Source organism: Talpa occidentalis, unplaced genomic scaffold, assembly GCF_014898055.3.
Source record: "Talpa occidentalis isolate TD23 unplaced genomic scaffold, MPIMG_talOcc4v2.1 talOcc4.14, whole genome shotgun sequence".
Classification (NCBI taxonomy): domain Eukaryota; kingdom Metazoa; phylum Chordata; class Mammalia; order Eulipotyphla; family Talpidae; genus Talpa; species Talpa occidentalis.
The window spans coordinates 19,951,870-19,964,759 of record NW_023601433.1 but is presented as its reverse complement, the minus strand read 5'-3'; the positions used below and the strand labels follow the sequence as shown (position 1 = coordinate 19,964,759).

The 12,890-nt window shown below is 41.9% G+C and overlaps 1 protein-coding gene across 1 annotated transcript in view; it reads right to left on the bottom strand.

Annotated features, from left to right (window-relative positions):
• Positions 1–827: 827 nt before the first annotated feature.
• Positions 828–12,890, bottom strand: part of LOC129145716 (zinc finger protein 260-like) — a 36,707-nt gene continuing 24,644 nt past the window's right edge. The window contains exon 5 of the mRNA XM_054694826.1: positions 828–2,304. Coding sequence (XP_054550801.1) covers positions 2,009–2,304 — 296 coding nt within the window. The 3' untranslated portion in view covers positions 828–2,008. The remainder of the gene's footprint in view (positions 2,305–12,890) is intronic.

Here is a 12,890-nt window from a genome sequence, read left to right as displayed (position 1 = left end):
CATATGCCTGTTGGCCATTTGCATTTCCTCTTTGGAGAGGTATTTACCCAAATGACACAGAAACATTAATTCCAAAGAGCACCTGCACACCTATGTTTATAGCAGCACTATTTACAGTAGCTAAGCTATGGAAACAACCCAAATGCCCCAAAAATGGATGACTGGATCAAGGAGATGTGGTACATATACACCATGGAATATTACTCAGCAATCAAAAAAAGAAACTCATGCCATTTGCAGCAACATGGATGGAGCTGGAAGGAATCATGCTCAGCAAAATAAGCCAGAAAGAAAAAGAAAAATACCGGATAGTCTCACTCATAGCAGGAATTAAGAAAAACATAATATGGGACCAGGAAAAAGACTAATTAATACAAAGTAAAAATCAAAATCAACAAGAAACCATAAACCAGAGACACACTACGGGAAGGGGGTGGCGGGGAGAAGAAGGATTAGGGTCATAATAAGGGGGTGCAATTGTATGGGGAATATAACCAAAATGATAATGCATACATTGTGCAAATATGAAAATGATGGAAGAATTATATAAAATAAAATATTAATTTAAAAAATAATAAAAACAAAAAAAAATTGTAAGCAGAAAATTTTGTTCTTGCCAATACCCAGGTGAAGCCAACACTGTCTTGTTGGGACAGCTGTTCTGATGAGAAGAGAGTCTTGTCTGCGGTCAGTCTGGTCTCCTGTCCTGGACACACAACACAGGATAAAGAGCACTGAGCGCTACCTGGCATGCACTTGCTGAGGGAAATGTGGACACATGTTCCAGACTTGGTAAGTCAGCACCTTTGGGAATCTGCCCTGGAGGAAGCACAGCCAGCAATCTACACACAGGCTTGAACACTGTTGATAGGCCCAGCACCACTGAAGCCTTGTAGTGGAATCAGCATGAACTTGAGATTTCAGTTTCTGCTTGTCCAAATCCTCTGTGTGTGGTTCTGGGTTCATCCCCTCAGTCTACTTGACTCCTTTTTTTCTTGATGACAACCAAACTGCTTTAATTTCAGAATGACCAGTGAGGAAGAACACTTGAAGGTGTCTACAAATGGGGAATGTTGCCAGAATCTGGGGCCTAAAGTTAGGTGTATTGCTGAGGTGAAAGGGTGACTCTTTGTCTAGAATTTGAGGTGAATGTTCACTTGGTGTGGGGGGTTTCCTATGGTCAACTAACCTCTGTGATAAGAAGGTCAGTGTCAGGACAAGCTGAAAGGGAGTCCAGCCATGCGGGTCAGTGCCAGGGCTTTCGGGAAGGCAGCCCCACTGTGCCAAGCGATGGTGTAAAGCAACCAACCCATTCCGGGCAGGTTTATGAACGGTTCTAGCAGCCACATGCTCTTTGCCGTTGTTTGTAGTCGCCGCACTCCTCCGTACACTCCACTTCTCCACCCTTAACACCGCACTACCACCACACCGCACACTGCTGCACCACCTTTATAAATCAGTCTCTTAGCTCAGGTGTACCCACTCAGGTGAACGCCATCAGGCATGCACCCAGGATCACAGGGCTCCCTCATCTATCCTGATGGCGGGAGGGCAGAAAAGTCTGATACCTTTTACCTTACCCTACAGATGGGAAGGGCTTCAGACAGCTTCCCAGAGACCAGGGAGTGTCCTCACTGGAGTGGTGCGGACAGAGTACAGATAATCTGCCAGGAAATCTTAGAAGGCTATGCTTTGCAGGCCTGTGACCTCTAATTCTCCCTCCAGTTTTATAGCTCATCATTTACAACCCTATTACCAAGCTAACCAGCCACAGAGTGAGGCTGTTACTTTATATTACAATTTGCAATAATTCTTCAATGCTAACCTCAGTGCATTAAAGATCTCTAAAGCTTTCTTCAATCTAAATACAAATTCCACTGGGAATTACTAGGTTGTGAGGAACCTTGTTAACTCCCTAACAAGAGTTAAAGGGAAAACAGCTGTCACCCTGACAGCGTATTTCCTTTTTACATCTCTTTGAAAGAGTCAGTCAGTGTCGCTGTTCAAGTCAGAGCGCTTTGCTTCCAGCAGCAGATCCTGCAGGGGACATCGGGTGTGGGATCCAGCACTTAGGCCTCGGAGCATTTGAGGAGCCAGAGCAGGTGGGGGCAAGGTTGGTGTGAGGACCCTGAGTGAAGGTGCCCACAGGTCCTGTGGATGGGTGGGTGGAGGGGCCCTGCTGAATGGCCTCTCTAAGGAACTCGGGGGAGTCATAGTCCTTGCAGCCGGCAGAGCCTCGTCCCACCATACTGCCAGCTGGGCTGATGAGAAGAGGCTTCTCTGCGGTCAGTCTGGTCTCCTGTCCTGGCCATATCTTCTAGGTTTGGAAGATGTGGGGAAATGTCTGTCCCTCTGGCAGATGAAAACAACAGACCCGAGAGGAGCAGGGGTTGGGGTTCAGTGACACAGCAGATAGGGTCAGGGTGTCTGCATGTCCCTCTCATGAGGACTAAGGAGGTGTTCTACAAAGGTGACCACCGAGTGATTCCACCAAGTTCAATATTCATGTCTCCCCTCATCACAGCCGGGGATACACCTCATCTTGACTTGGAAACAAACCAACTTATGCACTGTGAAAACAAGTAGTGTCATCTTCTGTCTGTGAAGTATTTAATACAGTATAGAAAGAAAACAAATCTGTCTCATTTGTTTCCTGACCTTATACACAGTCCTTGAGGTGCAGATTCTGGATCACTGAATTGGTGGAAAATTAGTGGTTGGAAAGTGAAAAATAAGCTTTGCAGTCAGGTGTATTTGGCAAACTTATTTAGGATTCTTTGCTGCAGAGTTGCTTGGAGACTTAGTATGATAATAGTCTTTCAAAACAGGATGGGGACATTCAGTATTAACTGGTTACACATCTCAAAGAATTAGTGTTCTTAGGAAAATTCTAACTTTGAAATTTAAATCAAAGAAAAATAAGAAAATAAACTATTACTGAAATGCACAGAGATGTGGCAATAGGTAAACAGAAAACATTTACATAATTAGATAATTTTCTTCAGCACTTAATCCAGAACAAAATAAAATGCAGATAATAAGATAATAGTTTACTGCCTCACTAGAACTTATTAAGTCCTAAATTTTGTGTATTAATGGAACTTTGATCTATATAGAATCATGAAAGAATGAGCTTGAATGACAAAGAAAGCAAGATTAATTTACATGATAAGCTAGAAGTATAGGGCAACTTCCTCGACTAGCTATAAAATTTCTACAAAAATCTAAAACTAAAATCAAACTTAATGACAAGAAACTGGATGCCACTTAAAATTAGGAACAGGACCTCCCTTATGGTGCAGGGGTTAAAGACAGTGGTGTAAGCTATTGCCAGCAACTGCAGCACGAGTTCAATCCCCGGCCAGGTAGCTACCCGCATGGTGCAGCAGACCTCTCCTGTCTCCCCGCTGCTCCCCTCAGAAGTGTGTTTCAGTCAGTCTGCCTGTTCTGCTCCCCACTCTGTCTCTGGTGAATCCTCTCACCCCCCACACCCTTGGTCTACACCCCAGTGCTTGTGTGCATAAATAAATCTTAAAAAATAAAAAAAAACTGGGAACAAATTAAAGCTGTCCCTTATCATTGATTCTATTCAGTATTGTACTGGAAAGTTTTAGATTAATGAAATAAACAGGAAGCAAGTAAAAGATAATGTAGACTGATTAAAGAAAAATAAAACTATACTTGTGCCCAGATGTCATTATTTTCAATGTAGAAAATCTCAAAGAATCCACAAAAAATCTCCTGGAATTAATAAATGATTAAAAAGTAGTATAAATTCAAAATATTCTTATTAAAAAAGAATCAATAGGAAAACATGCAACCTCGGGCTTCCCTGGTGGACTAGGTTAAGCCTCAGTGCTCTCAACACTGCAGCCTGAGTTGGATCCCTGGCCAAGGAGCTAGCCATATGTAGCACACACCTCTTCTGTCTCGCCAGCTGTTCCCCTCAGCAGTGTATTTCAGTCAATTCACCTGTTCTGCTCCCCACTCTGTCTCTGATGAATCTTCTCATCCCCCACACCTCTGGCCTGTACCCCAGATCTTTCATGGATAAATAAATTAAATATTTTTAAAAAATACAACCCAATTACCAAATATACAAATGATCTGAAAAGACACTTCACCATAGTATCCACATGATAAACAGGTGCATAGAAAGATTTTAATTATAATATGCCATCAGAGAATTTAAAATTAAAAGAGAATTGTAATATCACCACATTAATATTAAAATGACTAAAATCCCAAGCACAACAACCCCAAGTTCTTGTGAGGATGTGTAGCAACAGAAACTCCTCATTATTGATGGGATTGCAAAATGGCATAGCCACTTGGGAAGATGGTTTGAAATTGTATTGAAACAAACTGCTTTGTTCTTATAAAACTAAACATACTATATGATCCATAAATTGTCCTTACTGGTATTTATTCAAGTAAAATTTTAAAAGTAGTCCTACAGAAAAATCTGCATAGAAATGTTTGTACAGGCTCTATTCATAATTGCTAAAACTTGGAAGCAACCAAGATAGTCTTTAACAGATGAACTGATAAGCTGTAGTATATTCAGACAATGAGCTATATAGCTCAGTGGTCAAAAAAAATATGTTATCACATACATATATACATATACTTGTGCCTTGAAAACATATATATGTGTGTGTATAAGTTATTTTGTTTGTAAGTTATTCCTTTATCAAATGATATAAAATAAACCACAGAAAGAGTGAAACCTAATGTAAAATATGGACCTTAAAGATAATGCATCAATAGTGGTTCATCAATTGTAAGAACAGATTCTGGATCACTAAATTGGTGGAAAATGAGTGGCTATGCAAGATATTAATAAGAAGGGACACTGTGTTTTTGGGAGGTTGAGGGGATATATGGGAACTCTGCAATTTCCACTCAATTTTTCTCCAAACATTAACTCATAAAATAAAGTCTATTAATTTAAAAACTACAAAATAAATAATTGAAATTTACTGAGACGTGACGTGGCAGTGAGTGAACAAAACATATTTTTACCACATTTAGTAGGTTTCTTCAGTAGCTTAATTAAAGACAAAAAAAAATAGAAACGAGAAAATAATAAGTAATTCACCAGTATTTATCAAGCCCTATCTTTTCTGTAATAGAATTTGTGTGACAATTAGATAAATACTCAATCAGAAAAGAATGGAAGTTCACTGAATGGTTGTGCCTATTAATAAAGTAAACAAGATTAATTTACATGGTTAAATATGCTGAAAAAATGGGAAGCTTTTAGTGCAGTTCTTAGCACATAGTATATGCTCAACAAAGCTAACATGTGCTGGGTAGTTTGTGGTCTGTGTGACAGAAGTGAAACACTTAATGCACATGATAAGAATTCAGAGAACAGGGCCTCCCTGGCGGTGCAAGGGGTTTAGCACCACACTATGAAGCTGTCCACAGAGTGTGCAGCATGAGTTCCATCCCCAGACAGCCAGGAAGCAACTCACATGGTGCAGCAGACCTCTCCTGTCTGGCCCGCTGCTCCCCTCAGCAGTGTATTTCAGTCGATCTGCCTCTTCTGTCTCCCCCGTGTGTCTGGCCTGTACCCCAGCTCTTGTATACATAAATAAATAAATCTTTAAAATAAAAGAATTCAGAGAACAGAGAACTTACTGCAAACTGGAATACTTGTGATGGAACTGAAATTTGTACTAATGTTAACACAAAAAAAGAGGATCTGATAGGCAAATAAAAGAAATACAAGCAAACCCACGAGGAACAATAGAAAGGTGCTGCACAAGCAAAACATGTCATGAACAGACATGCTGAAGTCTAAGCCCCTTGGTCACTGCTTGCAAATATGTCATGGTGTTTCATTGCCAAGAAAGGCAGTCGTTCCAGGCAGCCATCACAAGAGGATTCTGTGTCATGAAGCAAGCAAGCCCAGCCAGGGGAGCTGAAAATAGAGTGGCCTGAAGAAAGGCAGTGATGGTGGACTCAGCCCAGATAGCAAATGCGGAGGTGCACACAGATCACACACAGTGTGACTTTGGTCTAGGCAAAAAAAAAAAAAAAAACTACTTCTGTCTCTACATTCCCTGACACTTCAGCAACAGAAATAATAGCAATCAAAGGGTGCTTCTTAGTAAATTTTATGAGGTAGCCTGAAGGATGTTTCCTAAGTGAAGAACAAAATGAGCAACAGCACATAAACTTTCAGACATTACAACAATTTCGTTCATTTGAAGTTTAAAATCACTACATAGTACTGCTGTTTTAGCACAACCTAATGGTGATAGTCATTATTTTTCTTAAGAGTTTTTAAAGATATAATCCAAATACCATAAAAGTCACCTGTTAAAGCATACAAATAAATGATAACTTCACAGTTGTGCAAACATCACCAAAATAAAATCTGGAACATTTTCATCACCCCCAAATTAACCCTAGACCATTAGCAGATACGCAGATACTTCCCTTTTGCACCAACCCTTAGGCTTGGCAAAATCCAATCTACTATGTCTCTCTATAGATATCCCTCATCGGGTTTTTGAAATGAATGGAATCTTACAAGAAGTTATGTTCTGTGTCTCGATTCTTTGACTTAGCATAAGACTTTCAAAATCCATCCAGGTCTCAGAATTTCATTTTTTTTTTTTAAGATTTATTTATTTAATTATACAAGCACTGGGTACAGTCAGAAGTGCGGGAGGGTGAGAGAATTCACCAGAGCCAGAACGGGGAGCAGAACAGGCAGACTGACGAAATACACTGCTGAGGGAAGCAGTGTGCGCGGCAGGAAAGGTCTGCATGCCATGTGGGACCCTCACCGGTGGCCGGGGATCAAACCTGCGCTGCAGAGGCTGCGGGCAGCTTCGCAGCCCCACCAGGGGAGGCCCCATTTATTTTTCTTAACAAGCCATTTTAACCCAAAGCTGGAAGATTTACTACTATATTTTCTTTCAAGAACTTTGTAGTATTTGATATTCCCTTTAAGTTGAATATTGATATTCAACATGGAGTTGAATGAATTTTTGTGTGTGGTCTAAGATATACAACTTCATTTATTTGCATACAGACATGCAGTTGTCCCAACATTTGTTGAGAAGACAAATTTTTTTCCACTGAGTTTTCTTTTCACCCTTGTTAAAAAATCAGTTGGCCATAAATGTAAAGGTTTACTTCTGGACCTTCCCCTCTATTTCATTGATCTATGACTGTTCTGCTAGTATCACATTGTCTTGATATCTTCAATTTTAGCAAGTTTGGAAATGAGACTGAACCCTTCAAACTGGTTATTCTTATTTCAGATATTTTTGGCCATTCTGAGTCCTTTGTATTTCCCTATGAATATTAGAATCAGTTTGCTATTTATTATTTGCAAAAAAATACACAAACATGACAGGTTGAAGCTTCATAAATATGCACTGAAACTATCAGTTTAGGGAATATTGCCATGGTTACAATATGAAGCCTCAGATCCATGAAGCTATGATATCATTCCATTTATCTAGATCTTTAATACAGCTTTCAACAATGTTTTATAGTGATCTCTGCGAAGGTCTTGCATTTCCATTGTAAAATTTATTCTTAAGCATTTATTCTTTTTGATAGATCTTTATCTTAATTTCATTTTCAGAGTTTTAACTATTGATTTTTCTATACTGAGGGATTTTTAAACCTATTGAACTCACTCTTCTAATAATTTTCCATTGGATTGTTCTAGATTTTGTTATTACAGTATCATTTTATATATAATAAGATAATTTCACATATTATTTCACAATCTGAATTTTTCTTTCTTGTCTAATTTCTTTGGCTAAAACCACAGTACTGTGTTGAGTGAAGGAGCCAAACTGGAAATCTCTATGTTGTCTCTGATCCTTGGGAGAAATCATTCAGCCTTTTACCATAAGTCTGTTGCTGCCTGCTGGTTTTTATAGATAACTTTCTCAGGTCGAGGAAACTTCCATCTGCTGTTTTTTTATCATGAAAGGATATTGAATATTGGGCCTCCCTGGTGGCACAGGGTAAAGACAGTGCTATCAAGCTAGTGACAACCACCCTAGGCTGGCCAGGGAGCAATCCATATGGCACAGCAGACCACTCCTGTCTCACCCAATGCTCCTTTCAGCAGTATATCCTGTCCTGCTCCCCACTCTGTCTCTGGTGAATCCTCTCATCCCCCCACACCTTTGGCCTGTACCCCAGTTCTTGTATGCATAAATAAATAAGTCTTAAAATAAAAAAAAACTGGTGATACCTGTCCCTATCAAGCTCCACCACCAAAGGGAAGGTAGCTGGGACCTGAGGGTGGGGTTAAACAGCCAGGTTTGGTATAAAGCCAGACACGTGGGATTTAGGGGGGGGGTTCCCCCATTTTGGCTCCCCACCAGCTCACAGCATCCGGCCAGCTCTGAGAGTGCCTTTGGGTTTCCAGGTCAGCGAATCGGGTAGGACGCATTAAAGACTTTATCTCCCTATTTTCTCCCTGAGTTGTACATTTTCCTTATTTCCTTTTCCCTTGTAAATAGGCCTTTTATTAACCTTTTGTGTATGCCTATAGTGGAGTGTTAGTAAGTCCCTTTTAAGCGCACGGGTGAGGACCCACAGCCAGGCAACCCGTTCAATATTGGGCCTGCCCTATAACACTTGGAGAAAATATAATCCCTGGTCTACAAAACAAGAAATGGGCCTAATATGAGAGAAACCAACATCACAAAGAAATTCCAGATTTAGGAAGTAACGACTAGCTCCTGCATTGGAACTAAAACTTAGGACAGTGGAGTCTTCCATCAAGGGCTGCCTTCCAGGCCACCCCGGATGGACAAAATACATCATCACATTTTACAGTTGAGCAGATGGTACATTGAGCTTTGACTAAGTGCTCTCCCTTCTTCAGTTTTCAGAACTGCTCTTAGGCGTACTACAGGATTATAAGATGTGAGAATGTTATGTGTGTGATGTGATGTTCCCCATGGTGGCAAGGGTTTGTTGCAACTTGATTGTCTAAATGTGTGGGCCAAATGCTGAATGCATTAACATCAGACCAGCTCAGAAGGGCATGAATACAAAGATCATGGGGACCATGCTACTCATGTCATCTGACAAAAGTCCAGGCATGGGGCAGACTTCTGAAAAATCTGCAATCTCGTTAGCTGACTCCTGCTAGAGTCTCTTCATTTGTTTAGGGCTAGTTTCTACCATTGCTAAAATACGCATTTAAAAGTAAAACTGCAAATATGGATCAATCACTGAATAACCAGTTTGATGGCAAATGGCAGTGCATGATACAAATATTACATTTTTTATAAAATTAGTAGTTCTCTGCCAAAGGCAGCAATTCAACATTTGGCCTTACATGAACAAGTGAAAACACTTCTGGGAACAAAAGGCTGTAAACATCCCTGGGCTAAGTCTTTTAGTATGGAGATGTGGCCATTTAAGGCAAGGGCTAACTGGAAGATGTTGTGCCCAAGATCAGTAGACTCTGTGAGCATAGCCTCCAAGAATCCAAAGACAGCTGATGCAAATGCAAAAGGGAGTTTATTACGGCTCGAGTCCGGGCCCCGGACACGCACCGATGCAACGGCAGAGGTCGAGAGCCCCAAACAGAGGAAGCAGGGGTCAATTATAGGGTCACCAGCGGCGCGAATTTTGAAAGAAGCTGGCAATTACTCATTGGCTACTACAAAGGCATTTTGGCGCGCGCAGTTACAGTTTCAAACTGATTGGACAGGTAGAGATGCTGTCCCATTTACGGATAGGACTGCCCTCATTGGCGGCTGGGGTGGTCCGCTTTTTCGTCACCAAGTGGAGTGAGGGTTGTGACTGCTGAAACTATCTCCGGAATGCGGCTGGACAAGAAGTAACATATCAAGTTGGAGGATATACAAAATGGTGAAACCTCGGCTAAGCTTGGTTCCACAGAAGAAAGTCTTTTACTTTACAGTTAAAGATAACAGTTGAATGTCAGAGGTGAGCCAAGCTCCAAGTAGAAGAAAACTCTTGATAAGCCAGAAGGCACCATAGTGGACTCCTGCTAATTCATTCCTGTTTATTTAGGGCTGATTGGTATGGTAGCTGTTAGAGTACACATTCGAGAATAAATCGACAGCAGTTTTGTGACTGGTTGAGCTAGCTATAACCATCTTTGGCTATGCCTCTGATAAAATATTGGTAACTCCTTACAACTACAAACAACAATCAGCAATCTTACAGAGAAAGGAATTTTCCCTTAATCTTAAAGTTAGATACAGAAACTAGGCTGCCTAGATAAGTAGAAGAGTAATAGGCAGAAAACTCCTTGTTTACATTAGGGGAATTCCTCCCTGAAGGGAGAGCTGGGGGCCAGGGAGGAGTCAGTGCAGCTTGCCTGGCACTAATGCCCTCCAGGCCCTTGGTTCCTTAATCGCCCATCAATATTAAAACAATATACTATAGATGATAACTTCTAGATAAACGCCTTCTGGTTTTTGCTTTAGTCAATGAGTTAATATGTTAGTCTCAACTTTATAGGTTAGTTGGAAAAAAATCCCTTTGTCTCCCTTCCCCCAGGTAAATTCCTGCCCTTTGTTTCCCCAGCCCTTAGTTAATCCTTCACTCAGTAAACATGGAAATGTTAGTGCAGCCCCGGAAGCCTTTTGCTAGTAATAAAATGACTGGTCATTTCAGATAAATGACTATTCTGAGAAACTTTTGTTGAGCTAATGAGCCTCCTTTAAATCAAAAAATAATAAATGTCATAGCCTCTGCGGAAGGGTAAATCAACCCTTGCTGCTCTAAGATGTGACTGTTCCCTTCCCTCTTGCATATCCTTATGCGCTCTCCTGGTTTGCTTGAAATGTATAAATGAAGGGCTGCTGAGACCCTCAGCAGGATGAGGCCTGCACCCTGACCAAGTGTCTGTGTCTCCTCATTCCCCCTCCCTTTACAATTGCGCCAACACCTTCCCATCCTTCAGGAATCCCTGACACCCAGATGGCTGCGGCTGGCTCGCAACAAAAGATTTCGTCTTTGTATTATTATTTCCAATTTTCAATTGCTGTTAAGTGAAGGGAAAGTATGCACTAGAAGACCTGCCTGTGTGCACTCTCTAGGACAGCAGAGGTTGGAAAGGAAAGGGCGGTCCAACCGGGAGACAGCTCCTATCAGGCCAGTTAGCAATTTGCCTGAGCTCACTGAAGATGGTGACCAACGCAAGAAAAATTACTTTGGGCTGGTCAACCACGGGTGAAGCTTGGAAAACACGTTGGGCGCCAGCTGTTATAGGGCAATCCCAATATTGAATGGGTTGCCTGGCTGTGGGTTCTCACCCGCGGGCTTAAAAGGGACTTACTAATACTCCACTACAGGCACAAACAAAAGGTTAATAAAAGGTTTATTTACAAGAGAAAGGGAATTAAGGAAATGTACAACTCAGGAAGAAAATAGGGAAATAAAATCTTTAATGCGTCCTACCCTATCCACCAACCTGGAAACCCAAAGGCACTCTCAGAGCTGGCCAGACGCTGCGAGCTGGCAGAGAGCCAAAATGGGGGATCCCCTCCAAAGCCCATGGGTCTGGCTTTATACCAAACCTGGCTGCTTAACCCCACCCTCAGGTCCCAGCCACCTTCCCTTGGGTGGTGATGGGATTTGGAGTTCCCAGTGTCTTTGGCTTTGGCCTGGAGTGGGGGTGGAGTCCACAAAGCCTGTATGGAATTAGCTTTAGGACATCCTTTTCCCCCTAACAACCCCATGCACATGCTAAATACCACCACCAACCCACTCACATCTCTGCCTCAGAGTCCACAACCCGCCAGGTGCCAGCTCCTGAAGGAGAGCCCCGAGGCGACCCAGCAGGACAAGAGCCAGAATCACTTCTGTTGGTCAATCTTTATTGGTTACTCTCACCCTTCACCCCAGGGATGCAGACCATGGGAGACAGCAGGAAACCATGTGTGAGGCAGCACCAGCCAGCGGGGAGTTTGGGGCTGGGCCCCAGCACAGAGTGCACCCCAGGGCCAGGGAGTCCCTCCCCCCAGAGCAGTGTGGCCTTCACAACCCTGGAAACAGCTGCATGTACTGTCCTTTTTTTTTTTTTTTTTGGCTTTAATAATAAAAGAGGAAAGGAAAATTGTGTATAATGTGTATGCTATTCTTGCTATCTACATTATGTATAAAATATAGACTCTGTTTACTTTATAACACACATCTTTCCCCTTGATAAATAACTTCAAAATATCTAGTACACATGCCTTGACCTTGTCTATATACGTTTGGTTTTCTACATACACACATACATACGTACATATTTATAAATACATACGTATATTTACTCACGTCTGTAAAACACAATAAATACATCCTCAACAATGACAACTGAACAAATGCAATTTTGGTTTAAAAAAATGAAGTATTTCTGTGAAAGCACCAGGCAGCAAGGAGAAAGCCATAATTGCTAGAAACTTCTTCCTCCCCTGGGCTAGACAGAGGGCAGAATTCTAAATATGTTTGGTTGCCTAAACAACAAAGAGGGGTCTAAGGAGTTGGTCAGGTCCCTGCTTTTGTTTCTTTTCCTGGGATTTGACTAGAGTTACAAGTAAGTCATTACATTCAGAAGGACACCAAGGTGTCCTGGTGATGCTTCAGGGACAGCAGAGACCCGCACAGGAAGGGAAACGCAATGGCAGCAGGCCACCATGGGGCAGAGCCCGGCCTGCCTGACAGCCTAGCTAAGTGCAGAGCCATCACCTATAGCACAGTCGTGCTATTACTCTGCTCGCTGTGTAAACAGAAAGGGTGCAGCAGATTCAAGAGTATTCAGCAGTGCAACACTTTAGTAGCCTGACTGAGAGCCAGATGCTCCGGTGCCCTGTCCAGGACTCCAGCACAGAGAGACTGGGATGTGGGGAAGAGGAAGGTTCTGAGGCCAC